This window comes from Pyxicephalus adspersus, chromosome 2 (genome assembly GCF_032062135.1).
Source record: "Pyxicephalus adspersus chromosome 2, UCB_Pads_2.0, whole genome shotgun sequence".
Classification (NCBI taxonomy): domain Eukaryota; kingdom Metazoa; phylum Chordata; class Amphibia; order Anura; family Pyxicephalidae; genus Pyxicephalus; species Pyxicephalus adspersus.
The window spans coordinates 137439300-137460516 of record NC_092859.1 but is presented as its reverse complement, the minus strand read 5'-3'; the positions used below and the strand labels follow the sequence as shown (position 1 = coordinate 137460516).

The window sequence follows — 21217 nt, the reverse complement described above, 5'->3', positions numbered from 1 at the left end:
ATCAATTGCCTGGCCCTTTCCTTATATTTCTGTTTCCTTTACTGGGGCTAGGCAGGGAATTGTTTGGGGCTTTTGGAAGGAAAAGGGAATACTGCTCTGGGTCTCTAAAGTATTTTGATAGGCCTTTTTAGGTTTTAATGATGATAGAAAACTAGAGACAGGAGGACAGGTCTGCTTTACCTTAAAGGGAAGGTCCACTTAGCTGGCTGGGCCCACTACTCAAATCACCTAATATATGTTGGTGAAAAGTGAACTTGTAAAAAGAGCATTAAGGACCTTACCCCCAACATCTGCATGTTTCCGTGTGGCGTCAAAGTTTCTCAGTCCTTTGGAAGTGAAATCTTCTGAGAAGTCTACTACGAGGATCTTTTGGTTTCCATTCCAAAGGATTTCCCCTTGGTGCTGTATCTTGAAGATAATGCTAAGACAGTTAAGTTGTAAGTTTCTTCTATACCGATACATTTTTCACCTACATCTAGTAGGTGATTTGAGGGTCTAGCTATTGTCACAGGATAAATCGGTGTTCTCCCCAGTCTCTTTTAGCTGGGTGCACCACCTGGCACTTTTTAGTAACCACCTGGGTAGTTAGTGAAAAGTTGGGTCATATTACAGGGGGCACCACCTGCCTACATTTACTTCCCACCTAGCTTAAAAAAAGGTCCAGGGAGAACACTTTACATATTTAGTGGATGGCCTAGTTAAGGGCATATTGAAAGGATTTGATTAAGTGAATGAATAAAATTTTAAAAAGCACTGCTAGTTGTTGCACAGGACAAATTGCTAGAGAGACCAGTAGAAGAATATTTGACAATCCTTTAATACCAAAAAGGAAAAAAAATGAACCACAGTTCCTATATCTATATCCATGTTAACATGGATTGGTTATGTAGAGAGTCCGAACCTTCGTCTTCCTTCTGTAATATTGTATTAGTAATTTGTAGATAACCTACTAGAGTGCTGTTTTTTACATCAGAGAGAATTATTTTGCTTCCAGGCATCCTGTATTTTTTTGGTGGAGCTGCCATGACATACCTTTTGCACCAAGGATTGGATGAACATACTGTAACTGTTCTTAATGAGTTTCCTGATTTTATTCCCATCATCTTTACTGCTAGCTCATTAGTTTACAACTCCCCAGGGCCTTTTAGCTGGGTGTGCCACCTGTAACTTTTCAGTGACCACCCAGTTGTTTTTGTGTGGGTATTGAATAGTTGGGTCACAATAAAGGGGAAAATACTGCTCTTGTATACCCAGTAATACATTGCAATGAGGTTAAAGAGATAAGGTGACCCATAGCATTGTAGTCCACATCCAGATTGTGCCGAGGGGGGTTGCTAAATCCTGCGTATAATGGGATGCTGTACATCAAGTGTAGTCACCTTAAAAAAAAAAAAAAAAAAAAAAAAAAAAAATATATATATATATATATATATATATATATATATATATAATTCATCCATCCAACAGTTCCAGGTTAGCACTTAAAATAAAGATGACATTCTCTATCATTATATTATTTGATATCAGTTACACTTTAAATTCCAGAAGTTGGCCTAGGCCCCGCCATCTCTTTTTCACTGGAAGTGTCTATAGGCTGTCTGGATGTCTGTGAAGCCCTACTATGCCAATTATTGCCCGCTATTCACATGCTGATCAATGTAACCACATAAAAGCTATTGAATTCTATGCTGTTCAATATGGTTACATGCAACGATCCGTCATCAAAGGAAAAAAGGATTCGGGTTTAAGTACAAATTGGACTCTTGTATAGCCGACCTTTACTAATTAGCAGGATATCAGCTAATCACTGGAAGAAGCTGCCATGTGAAATGGTGCCATTCAGGTTGATGCTGGTGGGGTGATAATTTTGGCTAGACCTACTTAAGTTGCTTGAGGAACATGTCTTCTCACAATGACTTTATCCCCCAAAAATTATCTTTCTTCATTCTTAAGCACATCATGAGGATCTGATGGTGTAGCCGGTGTCTTCTATCTTCTTCTCGTCAATGATCTATCCTAGGAGCTCCCGTAGCCAGTGGTGAGATCTCCCAAAATTTTGGTAACGTAAGCTGGTCCAGATCTTAGAAAGCCTTTATTATATTAGGTCTGGAGTAGACATCGTTGGTTGGCCAGCTAGGAGAACAATGAGCTTGTTGGAAGCTTACATGTACTTTTTTTTAAATGCCTAAGGCTTTTTTACTGTGTATGGAGCCAGAATGATACAAAGTAGCCAAGTAACCATACTAGATGCATTTACAAAATTGCTCATCAATTGCTATGCATTCAAATATTTTTGGTGGTGAAGGGGTTGTTTACTGCTGCCTTTATTGGTTTACCTTTGGTACAGTATCATTTACTGTTACTTTCATAGTTTGCTAGCATGAGGACGATATGAAAACGCTGGCCTCCTGGCTCCAGTCACTGGGTTGTAGCCAGCAGCACTGTATCTAATGTTGAACAACCCTTCCCGTGATTCTCATCCACAGCACATGTAACATGACTGGTGTCAAGGGCAATCTCTGACAGGGTTCTAAAGTTTCTTAATTGTAATCCACAGCATGCTTCCCATCACAAACCAAACATCAGCTCTACATAGGAGTCTACGGGGAAAGAGCATTTCCTGTCACCATAAGCCGTGATTTGCCAACAAATTTCTGTATCGACCCCCACATTGGCTGCGATTCTTTATAGTTTGGTATTTGAAACATACATGCCAAGTTACTATTGTCTAAAAGGTTCATATGAAAATGTGTTCTCCATTCTAGGTGGCTCACGAGAGTATATTGTTTTCAAGATATTTGCTTTGCTTTAAACATAGAAAGCTAACAATAGGATTCTTCACATTGATTATGGGTAGAAAGAAGAACTGAAATGATAGGGTTGCCCTGTGGCTTACCGAGGGTGGGTGGACATCTCTGTGTGACTATACTGAAGTTTATGCAATGAATCTAAATTTTAAATGGAAAACTTCTATAATAAATATTCCACACAAAGGAAAGGGGGGAGTTGTTTGTGGGATAATTTCAAGTGTTCCATGCTATGTGGAAAGGGAATGAAATGGGCTGATGTCAGTAGATGTCTATTGAATAACGTTGACTAAAGATGAAATTTTAGGGTGTATGTATATATGTGTGTGTGTGTGTGTGTGTTTATGTATATATATATACATATACATACATATTACGCAGCGCTGTACATTAAATAGGGGTTGCAAATGACAGGCAGTGACACAGGAGGATGAGAGGACCCTGCCCTGAAGAGCTTACAATCTAGGAGGTGGGGGAAGTATCACACAATCAGTCTTCTTCCCAGCCCATTTTAGACGAGTGTACCACTTAGCACTTTGCAGTAACCGCCCGGGTGTTTTTGGGTGCCTACAATTTCCCCTCGTCTTGAAACAATTTGGATGTATAGTGTTCAACCCAGAAAAGTTTTTAGGCTGGGTGGGAAAAAACTCTAGGTGGTTGGCAGCCCTGTATGGTTACCCCAACCATTCAGTAACCACCCAAAAACAGCCGTGTGGTTGCTGAAAAGTGCCGGGTGGTGCGCCCGTCTAAAAGGGGCTGGTGAGAACATTGTGTGTATGTGTGTGTGTGTATGTGTATATATACACATATATATATTTTTTTTTTTTTTTTTTTTTTTGTGTGTGTATATATAATATACACACTTTGGAAGGTAAACTTCTGTTACAGCTTTTTAGCTGAACCTTTGGGATGAAAGGGTTTGCATCCAAAATAGAAGGGGTTACTAAGTGGTAGATTCCTTATCTCTTTTCAAGGCTAGCTTTTAAATTCCCTGCCTGGGGCTACTTGTGTAATTACACAGAGAAACAGGTCTTTAGTGGGAAACATTGCAGGCCTGTCATGACTAAACTGTACGATAACCCCTTTTTAGGCTTGACACTTTCCAGGCATAAGGGGACCCATACTTCCCTCTGCTAGGATTACTTTTGAGTTGGATTCCTCAGACAGAAGGTATGTGTGTATGTTAGGTATATAGGTAGCAGGATAGCTACAGTAGAATGTATTTATCTAAACCTTTTAAAATATGATCTCTGATCTTAGCCCTTTCTGTATCCATAGCCATGAACTTCTGGTCCAGGGTTAAACTTGGCCAATGCCAAGTACCTTCACCCCCATGAGATTGTGCTTAGGCCTGCCATTGCACCAAAGTTAAACAAAGTTTTCCTGTATGCATGGGCCAAGAAATAAAAGGCATTTTCAGTACAGGGAAGAGCAGAGATGAATGGATGGTGTTTGTCTTCTTCCCATACATTATCTTGCGTTATGTTGAATTGGGAACCAAAATTAACAATGGTCCTTTATTTGTATCCCACGATTTCCAGAACCATTTAGAACGTTTGTTTTAGTTGTCCATAAAGTAGAACTAAAAAGTACAACAAATTAAGCATTGGCAAGGTCAGAACTTACGTGCGTTTGGTGTTTTTTATTTATTTATTGTTACTAGTAGACGAAGTGTTTGGAAAAAATTAAACCAATCTTTCAATAGAGCCTAATGAAATGTTCATAGATAGATAAATATTTATTGTATGATGTTTGTGTATTTATTCAAACAATGTTTAGGAAAAACACATATTCAAATTTTGTATTCTGAATTGCATGTTTTACCTTTACAGGTTTTGTACCTGTACAAACTACATGATTGTCCCCAGATCCTGTTGATTTTGCCTGGATCAGAAGGCACTCCTGTCATCATAGTGATGTTCAGTCGTTTTTGTCAACGTTTTTATAATTGGATCTGCTTGTTGGCTAAAATGCATGCCTTACTGTCTGTTGTACAAAAAGATGGAGCCAATGGTTTTATTTATTTTAACTGCCTTTTTATATCATACCCATATCTGGTTTCCCGACATTGTCCAGCAGGTTGCCTTTTTGACAAGTTTATCCGAGTTGGACAGAAGGATCTCAAGGGCTTTCTCTAGGGACCTGATGATGGGTGTTTGCCCCTGATGATGGGTGTTTTGTAGTAAAAACGTATTTTTGGTTAGGGAAGGCTTAAGACTCATGTTAAGTTTCATAATATCTTTGTAACCACTCTTAGATTGTAAGCTCCTCTGGGCCAGGTCCTCTCCTCCTGTGTCTGTCATTTGCAACTTCTATTTAATGTACAGCACTTTGTAATATGTTGGCTCTTTATAAATACAGTTTAATAATAATAATAATCCTGATTGACCATTGTACCAATAGAAAGTATTAGAAAATCCAGTTGTCACCAGATCACATGGTAAGATAAAATCTTCAAATAGCTACACATAAGCTGATAGCTCACTTAGCAAGGAGTTTCTGTAGACTTAAAAAAAAAAAAAAATACTGCTACGGATTGGTGTAAGTTAAACTGATTAAGACGCACAAATTGTTCATGGAACCCCTAGCAACTTCTGGAGGAACCCAGAGGTTATTCGGACCCCTTGTTGAGAAACACTGTGTATTAAAGTATTTTGTACCTGAGGTCACCAACATTGCTTGTTACATATGCAGGTTCTACTTTTCTGCTCTGTAGTGCTGAACAGCAAATATATCACTCTTATCCTCTAATCTCACTGCAAGCCTTCCAAGCAGGGCCCTACTAATTGAAAACAGTACTCTGTAGTCTCTAATGATGTGGAACACCCGTTGTAGCCATAGATGATGTGATCTTAGACATTCACTATTCAGTGTTATTTTCAACTGATATTGCTATCCTCATTGTGATGGATTTTTAAATCAACTGTTGCAATCAATTCAGTATTTGTTCACCATCCCCATGATCTGAATTATTCCAACCTTTTCCCCATAATTTATGATTCTCATGATTATACTTAATGTCTGATTCAGAGTGTGGGGCTGAATATTAAAGGCATTAAAAACCTCCACTCGAGAAAACAAGTTAAGATCCAGTAATTTGAATAACGAATTCTGTTTTTTTTCATTTGCATATCACTGGGTATTTAAGCCAAATACGATTTTAGTTTTCAGTGATTATCCTTAGCATCCTATTCAACCCATTAGGAGGGTCCTCTTATTTATGGGGTACATGGAGTATGTTTATAATGGGAGCTTTGTCTCTTACATATCTGTATGCCTTTCCTAGCATTGGCTACCAATCAGGGGAGAAATTAAGCCAATCTGGAGTTTTCTACTAAAAAAAGTCTGAACTCTAAGGATAACTAACTTTTACACTTGGGCAGTGGGCAGGGGGATTCTCTGCTAGGGTAAATGTTTGTTTTGCCCAGGTCATGTTGAATAATAAACAACCTTTATTCTGAAGTCTAGGTAATGGTTCTCGTCCGATAATCGATCCCAACAGATCCACAGATGAGAACGATCATAATAGAAGTGAAGGGGAGGGGAGAGTGCAGCAGGGTGCCGCTCCGCCGTTCTCCCCCTTCCCTCTCCATAGAGCAGAATGTATGTACAGAGCTGGTTCATGCATCAAGCAGTGGTTGGAAAGGATCATGAAAGATCCTTTGCAATGACATTTATTGCACGTGTTTACATGGCCCAACTCCTGCAGGCTTCCTCATCTTTATGCAAACCCCAGGCAGGCTTCCAACTCTATCTGCCTAGCCAGTCGGAGCTTTGATATCTATTATGTAGGATCTGCAATCTGGTTATGCAATTATTGCAAGGTCCGGATCAAATACTAGGACCACATAACCAGAGCAGGCTGCAGATTTAGATGAATCTTTTTCCTCCTTTATCACCCCATAAACAAAATGAGCACCTAACCTTTGCAGTGGAGGTGGGGGGGGATTCAAAGGTAAATGTTTGCTCTTCAGTTTAGCCTTAAAAAGTCTTCTTGAGATGGTTAAGTAGACTAATGAATGTCTAAAATGGTTCCTTTTTTGAGAGAATGTTGCTTCACCTGTGTAATTATTCATGTCGTCCTTGTTGATGTAAACTTATTCTGAATTTCAGTTCCTTCACTTGGAAACCATACCATTATACTGAATTTTACTTTACTTCCTGTTCTTAGTAAATGCAACAGGAAATTTTCCCATTGGATGATATTCCATCAACTTTTTGTTCTGAGGACAACTTACAAATTGTGCATTTCTTCACATTTTATCTCTATTAATGGTCATCGGTACAAGTTGATCAGATGAATCCTCCTATGGGGTGACACGCTGCAAAAAACATGGAGAGTCTAAAACTTCATAGATGCCCGATACCAACAATCGTGATTGTGTTGCCTGAGGACTCTTAAAATTTTGGCCTTTGTTTCTCACCTAATTTTGAGAATTCTATCTTCCTGGCAGTGTCTGGCTTCAGTACTCTTTAAATCGCTGACCTTTAACAAGCAGAACATTTGATCTTCATACATGTGCTGGGTCAGTTATGCACAATGCATTAAAGCCGATGGGTGGTTGGATGCAGCACTTTCAAAAGCAAATGGCAGCTTGTATATTTCTCCAGTACCGTTTTCCTTTAAGATGGTCATTACAAAACATTCAGACTTGATAAATGTATTTGTACTTCACCTTCATAAAGGAAGCTTGCCTCCTGAAAATGGTAATTGCCTGGTTGTCTTGCTGACCCCCAACTTTTAGTACTTTAATTTACAGATTTTAAAGTGTTACTGACTTTTCTGCCCTACATACTTGTTCCGGGTCATTGACCCAATATAATGCACCGATGGTTCAGAATAATAGCCAAACACCTAGCATTTTAGGAAGCCAGCAGTGGCATAACTTCTATTTACATTGATAAATAGGCCTTCGGGGTCTATAATAAAAGTGTCTGTGCATACTAAGCTACGCTTCTCCATGCTGCATATCATAATCATCATTTTACCACCAATCTAACCCTATCTAGGCAGCCCTTGCTGCTACACACAGCAAAATATTTCTACAATACTTATCCATTCCTGAACCCCATACAACAACCCTACCCACTGTATATTTTTTACTCCTTCACAATTATCTGGCATTATAATTCTTCTGCTACACACCCCTGAGGAAGCCATATAGGCAAAATGAGTCGGGTTACAAGACATTAAAACGATCAGTACAGCAATAATGGTCTCTGCATAGCAACCTGCTGTCTAGATGTATTATCTCAACTCAATGCAAACCAATGGAAGTTGAGATAAATTATTGTGATGTATTTTTTTTGTCAGAAAACTGAAATACAACTCGATTAAATTAGCCACAAAATCCCCTCTTTTTTTTTTACACATATTATTCGATCTTTTAAGGGAAGGCTAGATCTCTAAACCATATATTTGGAGTGAGACAACCATTACCAAAGTTTATCCTTTTCGTATACTGTTGCACAAAACACACAGGTTCCCCATACAGCATACTTGCATTTTACTGCAACAAACACATGGGCTGTCTGTGTTGTGGTGCACTTCATTCTTATAAAAAAAATAATGAAGCATGTTCCTTTAAATCTACATTGAAAGTCTGTTGGCTTGTAATATTAATATTATTAATAAACAGGATTTATATAGCGCCAACATATAAATAGGGGTTGCAAATGACAGACAGATACAAACAGTGACAAAGGAGAAGGGGAACCTGCCCCGAAGAACTTACAATCTAGGAGGTGGGGCAAATAACGCACAATAGGAGGGGAGATATGTAGTGGTGGGAAGTAGTGCTGGTTTTAAAAGACAGAAGAAGAGGGGTAGGCAAGTCTGAAAAAATGGGTTTTGAGTGCTCTTTTAAATGAGCAGAAAGTAGGAGCAAGCCGAATAGGACGAGAAAGACCATTCCAGAGAGTCGGGGCAGCTCTAGAAAAAAGTGTTGGAGCCGTGCGTGTGATGAGGTTATGAGTGAGGAAGTCATTAGTAGGTCATTGGAAGAGTGAAGAGAGCGGCTAGGAGAGTATATTTTTACCAGGTCAGAAATGTAAGAGGAACAAGAACTGTGGAGGGATTTGAAGGCAAAGTACAGGAGCTTGAATTTGATTCCAAGGTGAAATGGAAGCCAGTAAAGAGAACTACAAAGAGATGCAGCGGAAGAGGAGCGGTGGGAAGGATGGATGAATCTGGCTGCAGCATTCATATTAGATTGTAGAACGAGAGTCGGGTTAGAGGAATACCAGAGAAGAGGAGGTTACAGTAGTCACAATGCACATTTCCAGACCAAGTCTTGCACCTGAATGAGCCTTTAACATTTCTGCAGACTTTTATATTGCAATATAGGTTGAGGTTTAGGTTTATCCAGCATTCCACATGTGAGACACCTTTTTCAAGTCTGCTGAATTTCTATAGAATTCAATAGATTACATGGTCCCTTTAATGGACTGGAGGGCTATAATTTTTTGTCTGTTGTTTGTCTAGCTCTTTGCTTTGTTCATGCACAGACCTAGGAATGAGATTACTCTCTCTTTTTTGTTTTTTTTTCTACTCAAGTCTTGAAAGGGGGTTAGATCTCCCCAAACATTGTGCTGGTGTTTACATGAGCCCTGTGATGTTTGTCCAGTAAAAGACATTATCCTCAGTAAAGTGCTGATGTAGGGAGGGGGAAGGGAGCTGTTCAATGTTATGGAGAGCCAGGGGAGGGTAAGTATGTTCAGTGTTATGGAGAATCAGAGCGTACAGAATACTTGTCTTTTCTTTTTTTCTGGGGGATCTTTTGGGTCCTGAGTGCTGCATTTGTTGAATAGCAGGCAAGCAGCGATGCGTGTGGGGATCAGACATAGGGAGGGGGAGATTGGCCTTCAATCTTCAGAATGAAGCATGCTGCCTGTATCACTGTTTAATAACACCCCAGCATCAAGCAATCAGAGCTGTCAGTACAGTCACATATCCAGCCATTATCACATACACAGAATTCCTGCAAATTGTATGCAAACCTACAGCAGGCATGTAGACCGTGATTGTACAGTAATGCATAAAACCCATCGGATTTACTTTTTGCATCAGTTTATATCGGCAGTGCATAGCAAAAAGGTCAGAAGGGTTTTTGTAAGCCGTTTAAACTGCCAGCCAATGTCTTAAGTCAATTCATTTTAATAGAATGTTTTGCTTTTTTTTACGTTTGGCTGTGCATTTTAAAATTTACAACCTGATGAAATTCCATGGGCAAGTTACAATAGGAGACAATAGAAATGTTTTGCATATATGTAGGCGGCTGTGAAGTCTTTTAGCTTTCAGGAGGAGCAGAACAAAAAGGCAAATTTGCATGAAGTCCATCCTTTATCATTATTAAGCAGGATTTATATAGCGCCAGAATATTACGCAGCACTGTACGGTAAATAGTTTGGAAATAACAGTGACACAGGAGGAGGAGAGGACCCTGCCCCGAAGAGCTTACAGTCTAGGAGGTGGGGGAAGTAACACACAATAGAAGTGTTCACTTATCTTTTGCAAACATTTGCAAAACTCCTGTCGACCTCAATGCAAAAACTCATACAATAAAATAACTGGTATTGTAAAGATGGCCTCAAGCCCTGTACACATGTAGATTTGATGCTGGAAATGATCTTTTGTGAACATTTTAAATTCAGCTACTGTCCCTACTCATTAATCTTCCAGAGCAGATTGATGAATAATGTCGGGACAATCTAGCAGTCGTTTGTAGTTTTAGGCAGAGTATTGAGAGATAAATGACCTGGTAAAAAAAAATACTCCCCTAGCGGCTCTCTTCTCCGCCAATGACCTACTACTGAGTTCCTCACTCATAACCCCATCACACGCATGGCTCCAAGACTTTTCTAGAGCTCTCTGGAATGGTCTTCCTCATCCTAATAACCTTTCTCCTACTTTCTGTTCATTTAAAAGATCACTCAAAACCCATTTTTGTGCATGCACAGACTTTTGCTGTTGTTTTTTACTTTAGGGTGGGAGGATAGAGAGATGCACATAAACAACCAGCAGCCATTGACTAGTTTCCTCCCCCTTCAACGTCTAAATTTGCTGTGGTTGTGTAGCTGGTAATGTTCGCTCTATTTCTAGCTTCTTTTAGGTGTTGGGTAAGGCCATTACCTTCTAGGGAGCCCATGTTGCAGGGAAAGTTGGTATGCTCTCCGCTCCTATTGTGTTACTCCCCCCACCTCTTGGATTGTAAGCTCTTCAGGGCAGGGTCCTCCCCTCCTCCTGTGTCATTGTCTGTCGCAAACCCTATTTAATGTAAAGTGCTGCGGAATATGTTAGTGCCATATAAATTCTCTAATAATAATGCACTGGTCTGACCCCAGGCAAGCTCAGTATTGTGTACCATGAGAAGTAGGTTTAGCAGTGATGGAGGTGAAACTTTCTATATTCAGATATGTACAGGTAAAGGTATTTCCCTGATCTGTCCTCCTTGACTGCCAGATTTTACAGTAGAGCTGCTTGAATTTTTTACTGTGCGCCTGCTTCTCTGGTTATTTTATATATAGCTAGAAGTTCACCTCTGCTGGTTGTAATAATCACATTTAAGTCTGTTTGTTAATGTGAACCGTGGTGAGCATTCCCTTTGTAATTCTGCCTGCTGCTTACTTTAATCATGGGACAGCACAGCAGCTGATTACAATAATTACAAGGCGTGGCAAACCCAACCGCTAAACACTTGTAATGGACAAATATCATGATGAACTACGATAACTATTACCACTCCAGCCATTCTCCGTACTGATGCTAGCTTTCTGCTGCCACAGAGCACCATTTGTAATCGTGGAAATCTAGCATGTTTACATGTATCCACAATGTGATTTACCAATTGGTTGTCAAAATATTTAATGTACAGTGCTGCGTAATATGTTGGCGCTATATAAATCCTGTTTAATATTAATAAAATCACGCTACATGGTATTTATAACACCACTCATGTTTGTTCACACGTTTGATCGCGGAGTGCAAAAAAGCAAGGGTATGTTTCTGCATGCTTTATATCAATAACTGATTTACACTCATACTGCATTATTATTAAACAGGATTTATATAGCATCAACATATTACGCATCACTGTACATTAAATACATAAAAGTAAATAGGGGTTACAAATGACAGAGAGATACAGACAGTGACACAGGAGGAAGAGAGGACCCTGCTCCCAAGAGCTTACAATCTAAGAGGTGGGGGAAATATCACACAATAGGACTGCATTCAACATTCAGGTCATTGCCGCTCAGTGCAAAGCAAACCGTTCATGTGCATTTTGTTTCAAGGCACAATTTCAGACTGATGATAACGCGAGCATTCCATAAACATTTGCACAAGGAACTGCACATTTAGGGAAAGTAATTGAGAATTGCCTGAAAAGTAAATGATGCAACTTAAATGCCTGCAACAATTGTAGGATGGAGTCATCGCTAATGAAAGTCTAGACAGATTTGTATAGCACAGTCTGTCTGCTCTATTGACAAAGGTAAAGGATCAAAAGGGTGCTGGTTACCTAGCTTAATCAGACACACAGTAAAGTCTGCACTATGTTCAGTCTGGCAGTGAGCTTGTGGTGTGGTTACCATTTCCTTATGGCAGTGAACCATTGTTTTGGGGAGAATCTGCATGTAACTTCTACCTGCATTAGCCCCATAGAGAATGACTGGCTGCGGGCGGCAGTGAGCGGGTCTGAACTGCTTGCTGAAACTCGCTGTAAAATGTTCAAAGAACTGAAGTATTGGGCATTAGTGGGATCTTTCCACAGTTCTTGTCCCACTTACTTTTCTGACCTGGTAGAATACTTCCCTAGCTGCTCTCTTCACTCCTGCAATGACCTATCAATGACTTCCTCACTCATAACCTCATCACATGCACGGCTCCAAGACTTTTCTAGAGCTGCTCCGACTCTCTGGAATGGTCTTCCTCATTCTATTCGGCTTGCTGCTACTTTCTGCTCATTTAAAAAAGCACAAAAACCCCAAACTTGCCTACCCATCTTTTAGTATCCTAAACCCCTCACCACTTACCCACCATTCCATATCCCCCTCCTATTGTGTGATACTTCCCCCACCTCCTAGATTGTAACTGTTTGTTTTTTTTAAGAACCTGTGATGTAAATAGCTAAGCAGTTGGCCAGGGACCGTGCAGGATCACTTGATCCCACTGCAGTTCTGAACCTGCCCCAAACGATTTACAATTTCATTACAGTCAAATGATAAATACCGCTTCTTCCTTGGTGTTTCACTAGATAAATGTGTGCTGTTACCCCCACCTTTTAGATTGTAACCTCTTCAGGACAGGGTCCTCTCCTCTCTTGCTGTCTCTGTCTGTCATTTGCAACCCCTATTTATTGTACAGTGCTGCATAATATGTCAGCGTTATATAAATACTGTATAATAAAAGGGACAATAGGCTAGGTCATGTGACATGTCTGTGCTTGATGATCATTTTTGGAAAATAGTTGATCACACAGAATTTAAAACATGCTCTAATTACTCTTCTTGATCTGATATTATTGTTTTTTTTACTCCTACCCCACCAACAATATTGCCACGAATTTAAACACAAACCTTCAGCCAAGCAGAATATGTATGTTTATGGGCCACCTGCCTTGGTGATGATGATGCCGCAAAGTTTACTGGAATTATTTTTGCCTTCAAGCTATGTACCTTTTCCCTTCAAATAATCTCTGCAAGTCATTTGCACTGATGAGATCCTATAGCAGAAACTTTTAAGGTTTGTGTAGATGTCCGATTTCTAATGCCCAAAAATGAAATTTGGAATTGGTAACAGAGTACAAAGACACCTCAAACCAAGTTGGTGTCCTCCCCAATAGTTTGCATTTCATGTTCCAGTGTTCCCCCCCAGCCCTTTTTAGTTGGGCGCACCACCCAACTCTTTTCAGTAACTACCCGGGTGTCCTCCCCAATAGTTTGCATTCCTCCCCAATAGTTTGCATTTCGTGTTCCAGTGTTCCCCCCAGCCCCCTTTAGTTGGGCGCACCACCCAACTCTTTTCAGTAAATACCCGGGTGTTTTTGGGTGGTTACTGAACAGTTGTGTCACAATATAGAGGCTGCCACCTGCCTACAATTTCTTCCCACCAGGCCCAAAAAAAATTCTGGTTTGGACACTGATGTTGGTCGATTATCCAACACAGCAGATCATAGAGAACTATTGTTTTCTATAGTGGAGGGCACAATGGGGCATCTTCCACTCCTTCTACCCCCTCCTGTCTCCATAGAACATAACCCGCAGCCTGTCTCTATAGCTCTCATTAGTTCATACTTACTCAATACAATCCCTGTCAATCGTTTTGAGTGACAAACAATAAATGTTTGTAAAGAAGCTGGCAAAGATCACAAGGAATGGCATATCTGTACCAGTCTGTATACCTGGCAAGCTGCAGTTATAGACCCGGTTGCTCTGAGTTTTGACTCTGCGGCCTCTAATTATAACTTTTTACTTTGCAGAAAAAAATCTGCTGTCTTGGTAAAATATGTTGAGTGGGTAACATTCCCTGGTGGATAAATTGTCCACAAAACCAGAGCCATTTCATTGCTGTTACAGAGGAGGGAGTTGGGGGGGATACAGGCTGTCTGTAGAAAGTAGATTAAGCTCAATTGTGGGACCCAGACTTCAGATAAAGCCATTCTTCCCTGTAATGGTTTTATGAGGTCGGGTCCTCTCTAATGGAGAGGAGAGGAGCCCAGGAATCAGGGAGTTTTGAAGTTTATTTTGTCTGGCATGCTTTCTCTTTGAAATCAGATCACTCTCAGTTCTGCTTTCCTGAGGAGGTCCCTCTGCTGTTGAGGAGTAGGAGTGGTGATAATACAGAGTTTGCTTTTTTGCTGGCGCCAGAATGACTGTTTATCTGGAGATCTCGCCAATTACAGCTGCTTTCTTAAAGCTGCACTCACCACTACCCCCTTCCTCTTCTCCTGCTCTCATTCAGGCAGTCTGTCCTAGGAAATGGCATTTATTCTCTTTTACAGAAAACTCCCACTTTGTAAAGAGCTAAAAGAAAGAATCTTAGTCCTCCCCCAACCTCTAATATGTTTTTTTTAATCGTTTTCCTTCCTATCTTTGCTCTTCATTTCCTTTATTTTTATTTTTTGTGTTGTTCCTCATTACTGCTTTTAACCGGTGATGTCATTAATTTTTGTTTTATTAAAGGAAAAGGACTGTTTATATTCCCTAAGCGGGTAACACAGTGGTTAGCCTTTGCAGCGATAGGTCCCAGGTTCAAATCTTGGCCAGGGCACTGCATGGAGTTTGCAGCTTTTCCCCATGTTTGCGTGGGTTTCCTCCTATAATTCGAAAACATGCAGTTAGGTTAACTGGCTTCCCCCAAAATTGCCCTTGGACTGTATTAAAGACATGACTATGGTAGGGACATTAGATTGTAAGCAACTTTGAGGTTTAGATAGTGACATGACTATGGACTTTAATCAGCGCTGCTTAATATGTAAGCGCTATATAAATACTGTGCTGTGGTCTCCACAGCTCCTTTTAGCCGGGCGCACCACCCAGCACTTTAATGTGACCACCTGGCTGTTTTTTGATTGGTTAATGATGAGTTGGATCACAATACAGGGGCCACCACTTGTCTACAGCTTCTTCCCATTCAGCTTAAAAATCTGGGTTGATCACTGCTGTGTAAATCTAAACCCACCTACAGATTTGTTCAGAAAATGCACAATGTTCACTTTCTACTCTCCTTTTGAATGACTTGCAATGAGGCTCTGAAATGCCAGCTTTGTTTTCTTCATTCAGGGTGCCATAATGATATGCTTCCATGGGTTGGGTCATTCACAGGTAATGACCTATTTAGCCCAGATGACCAGAGAATGATAAAGCTTTGTACACACATCAGATTATTTTCGTCCAAGAAGAAGAGTTGTGCCGGTCTCGGGCAAAACTGACACATGTACAGTGGTTTCCTGGCATTGCTTATCCACGTTGAATTGAATGTAGAGCACAGCAGGATTTGCTGATTGAACAGCCCGACCCTTTGGTCATCGGTCACTGTAAATGGTCACAAAAGATCATTTTCATCAACCGTCATCTAATGAACGTACACACGTGGCATGATTCCGATAATCGTCTCTGGGCTGATATTGGTCGCGAACCTGGCGTGTGTACAACACTCGTTGTTCCAACGACTGGCCTGGCAGATCCACAGACAAGAAACGATCCTGATGCAAGTAAAGAACGGTGCTGTATGTACATGATGCATTGTGCAGTCTTTTGTTGTTGGAAAGGATCGTGAAATTCCTTTCCAATGACAATTATTGCATGTGTGTACTCAGCTTTAGCCTAAGTACACACATGCAATAATTGTCATTGGAAAGGATCTTTCACAGTCCTTTCCAACAACTGCACGATGCATGAATGTGCGCTGTACATACAACACCATTCTGTTGTATGTAGAGGGGAGGGAAGAGAACGACAAAGTGGCAGTCCGCTGGGCTCTCTCCCCTTTACTTGCATTACGATTGTTCTTTGTCCATCGTCCATGGATCCACCAGGACAGTCGTTCAGACGATGGACGACGAGGGCTGTACACATGCAAGATTCTCATCCGATATCATTCCTGAGCCAATTATCGGATGAGAACCATTGCACTTGTGTACACAGCCTTAGTCTGTGTGGAAGATAACTAGTGAATGGAGGTGACCGGTGGGTAGAAAGTACCCAGGCTCATGGGGCAATACAGTTCCATGGTGCCATTTTTTAAATTTGAAGTTCTACGATGCTGCTCAGCAGCTAGATTTTGTTCCTGCTCTGATGTAAACATTGCAGTCTTGTGTGGCTCAGAGCTCCACTGGTAAATTTGCATCTCTAAATCTAATGTAAGTTACACAAGCTGCTTGCTTTATATATTATTATATTATTATCATTGCTGTTAAAATTGCAGTATGCTGTCTTTTTTTTATAATATATAAATTGATTGCATTTACTGTAGAACTAATAATTTGATGCATCGCTGCCTTTAATAAGCAGACTGAAATAAACATTTTAATCTTTTTCTCTTTGCAGAATCTCCTCCTCCTCCATATTCTCGTCTCTCTCCACAGTTTGAGCAAAAACCTCTGGGTGAGTCTGCGTGATTAATATAACAACGTGATTAATTTACAGAGAAAGTTTTTAGTCTTAACAAGTACTTCAATGTTATGAGCCAAATTACATTGCAATGGACTTTGTATAGTGAGCATTCCAAGGACGTTACATCTGGGAATCACACAGGCTATAGTGGTCTGCTTTGGTGCACATGGCCTGATCCAGTAAAATGATTTATTCCAAAGTGAATGGCAGGTAAAATCTACTCCCCACCACGCAACAGAGAGATTTATTTTCCTTACCTTTGTTTTGCTCCAGAGAGATTGGACACATTGCAAAGAACTGATTAAAAGTGCAAAGGTTATTATTATTATTATTATTATTATTAATAAACAGGATTTATATAGCGCCAACATATTACGCAGCGCTGTACAGTAAATAGGTTGTGCCATATCCTCAATCGATGGGATGTTGGTAAAAAAAAAATGGTCAAAAGTACATGTGTGCCCTCTTCATAAATGTTTAAGATTGAATTGACACTTTTCTGTCTGGGAAAATTGGCAAAGTTGTGTGTGTGGTCACAGGACATACAGCTGATCAATAACCAATCTGAAAAGTTGGATTGGCTTGCAAAATTGGCAGCTGGTTCTACTTGAATTTTGCACCACCTACGTTTTGGTTTTAAAAAGTTAATGATTAATGGAGTAGAGATGTAGCCTAATGTTCCCTCCCTGCATCGTATGTTTATATTAGAGCTGCAGGGGTACGTATTATATTAAAATGGAAAGTTTGGGGCCCAGGTTCCCTTCCAAATTCTTATCATTATGTAGGTAGGGTATGCCCATTTTTGTTCCATCCATTTCTGCCCCATTTCAAGCTGTGACAATTTGTAAGACATTGGATTCTGTATGTACTCAGATAAATTATGATGACAAATAAAGTTGTCTCTGTCCAAATATTTATGGACCTTACTATATACTTACAAAAACAGATAATATGTAGGGAGGAATAAATGGTGAGCTTGTAATGCACGGACCAGTAAAGCAAGTGTTTGGAGCAAGTGGAGTTCTGCTTTAATGCAAAAACTGATTATTAAAAGTCATCTGTTACACTTTGTTACCGGGCCCTCATTAAAACATATTATCTCATATTTAAATAATGCGAGTATAAAAAAATTTGCAGAATTGATAGAACTGACTCTAAACATTCATATTCTAGGGAAGAAGTCTGTTACCTGTATATTTTGGGTCCTATTGGAACCTCACACAAATGCTGGGGAAGTAAATCTCACCAATCCTATTTAGGCTTCTCATGGAAAACTTTCCTAAAAGAGGAGAGCATATTGTTGCATCAAATGGTAGATCAGCTTTATCTTGGCAGTTTGGGTTTTGAAGAGGAAGTGGGTCAAGCAGCTGTTAGAATAAGTTTAACCATGGAGCACAATCTCTAACCATGCACCAACATATCCTAGTGTGAGCCAAATGCAATTGTCTTGTTCTTGTCTCAGCTCTTCTTGGTGTACCCTGTTCTGCATTAATTTGCATCTTTGGCGCTAGGATGAGCCCCTGTTTGAGCAGAGGAGAAAAAACTGAACAAAAGAAATAATGCAGCCATCATATCAAAAGGACTGTTACGCTGCAGTGACTTTAATGTTTGGGTTTTGTTCTGCACTAAGGACCGTTCCCACTATGGCTGTGTTGCCACTACGCACTTTGCCATGTGCTATGCTAGACGGCCCATTCATGGTCTGCACTGTGCACCACATTGTAATTAATTCTATGCTTTTTAAAATGCAGCAGATAGCAACACATGGCAGTGCGCATTTTGCATTTTCAGTATCACTAAGAATAAATGACAACCTAGTGCATCAACTCATGTCTTGTGTATTGCGTTACAAGTTTAGACTTTGTAGTGAGTATTTTATAAATAAAGGTAGAATATTGGATGGAATTGCTTGTGAAATTGAATTCTGTGCATGTTAGGCATTAGTAATCATTCACCCTGTGCAACGTTTCCCCTCCTCGGCATGCCGTGCTGTGATGTTTTGCAGTCGAGAGTTAAGCGCGTTTTGGGTCTTTAATGCCGAGAGAACAATATGGGTTAGTTGTTAAAGCGAAGTTTCTTGTGCTTCAGTAGCAGATGGAGGAAGGAAGGAAACCTGCAGGAATAAACAGCTTCAAGAATGTTAATGTGGGTAATTAAGTATGGTAACTATGAAGCATTTAAAGGCTTTGTGTAACCTTATCCTTCCAGCACCATGTTCCAGCCTGCTTTGTGGTCAGGGCAGTTGAAATTGTACATGCTACAGACAAAAAGCAGGGGTGGGGGTGTAACAGAAGGAGGGCTCGTAGACCCTGCAGGCAGGGTGACTCCAGCACAGGGATCCTATAGTGACTTAAGCCTTCTACAGACACTTAATAAGTGTAGCTAGAAAAGATCCTTTGTGATCGTTTCAGGTGACAGTTTTATGAATGATAGCTGTACAGACATGCTGTTTGCTACGGCTGAACAACCTGTTCTGTTCTATGGAGAGGGGAGGGAAAAGGACAAGCAGGAGGCAGCGTGCTGCGTCCTCCCCTTTAGTAAAACAATCCAGCACTGTGCATCAATAAATTTGTGAAAGACAATGTACCACTTCTAGACATATAAATTCAGTGTATTGCATTCAATACAAAATAATTTGAAAATCCCACTGCTCCCTTAGCGATGGCTGTACGCACCAACGTCACCGGGAACTCCCTGGGAATGTCAGCGCACGCGCCTTTATTTTTTCTTTAGCTGTGTGTGGCTCGGGTGTTACCGCTTTCAGCAGGGTTTTTTTTACCATCAGTCACACTCAGGCTTACCGCTCAGGAGGTTAAACTGGATTTATATAGCGCCAACATATTACGCAGAGCTATACATTAAATAGGGATGGAAAATGACAGACACTGACACAGGAGGAGGAGAGGACCCTGCCCCGAAGAGCTTAAATCTAGGAGGCTTTATTGCAGAAAGGGACAGGTGATGTCTGTTCTGCAATAAGCATTCTTACCAGCCTGATTGCCATCACATCGATCAAAATGTGCAACTCGGCGTTGGTTGCTGGGATCATAGCCAACCTAAGGGAAAAGCTCTTGCATAATAAATAAATATATTAGAAAAAACGTAATTTTTGAACTTATTACACATTATTTTTATTTTATTGACTATTATCTGTTTTAAAAACTATGTATTTCCTCTCTGATTATATATATATATATATATATATTAAATATATATTCCATCTCTTTTACTGATAATTTAACACTTGACAGGTGCATGATCAGATTAATGATGGACAGCTCCAAGATATTGATTATTAACCTTGTTACCACCATTAACCTTGTTACCACCATGCATTATTGACCGGCCCTGTTTTCTTTTCCTGATCAATGTTGCTCCTTCTGACTTGAACAATGGCAGGCAGAGCTCCTTTTACCGAGTTAGGCTACGTACACATGTGCAATAGTTGTCGTTGGAACAACTGCACGATGAATGATTGACCGCTGTACATACAACACCATTCTGCTCTATGGAGATGGGAGAGGGAGAATGATGGAGCGGCACCCTGCTGCGCTCTCTCCCCCTTCTCTCCCATTACGATCGTTTGTGGATCCACCAGGAAGGTCGTTCTGACGTTGAGTGCTGTACACAGGCAAGATTCTCATCCAGTATTAGCCCTGAGCCGATTATCGGACAAGAATAACTGCAGGTGTGTACCTAGCCTTACACTATTGGTGGTGGAGGAAAAGTAAAGAATGGGAATTCCTCAATGTTATTTATAATTTTTAAACATCAAATGAGATGTATACGGATAATTGCCTGACAATACAACTTATATCGTTATTGCTAGAATATAGTTTAAACCATTTTCTTGTAATAATTAAAAAAAGTCAACACTAATGTTTCAGCAGTTTGCCTAGCAATACATGTACTGTGGAAGCCACGTCACACGAGTTTTCTAACGATTTCTAACTTTTTAACTTGCCTATTCGGCTCAGTTGCAAATCACCAAGCTTAGCTACAAATTGCTAATGGAAAGAGATTAAAACACTGGCTACAAATCCCTGGCAGTAATCTAGCCCATGTGACATCAGCTCAATGCTACCTATACATTGTGATATTTGTGATTTAATGCAAACCATTCCAAAGCGAACTACAGTTTTATAATTTGATTCCATGGGTCTTGGCTACAAATCGTTGATGATGATTGGTTAGTCTGCTAGATACAATTATTTGTTGTTAGCAATTTTTAGTGGCATTCAATCTGTAACAAAAAATCGCCTGTATGAAATACTGAAGATTAGTTTAAAACCATG

The 21217-nt window shown here is 40.1% G+C and overlaps 1 protein-coding gene across 1 annotated transcript in view; it reads left to right on the top strand.

Moving 5' to 3' along the window:
- Positions 1 to 21217, top strand: part of SMAD6 (SMAD family member 6) — a 38033-nt gene that overhangs the window by 3741 nt on the left and 13075 nt on the right. Inside the window, exon 2 of the mRNA XM_072402602.1 lies at positions 16857 to 16913. Coding sequence (XP_072258703.1) covers positions 16857 to 16913 — 57 coding nt within the window. The remainder of the gene's footprint in view (positions 1 to 16856; positions 16914 to 21217) is intronic.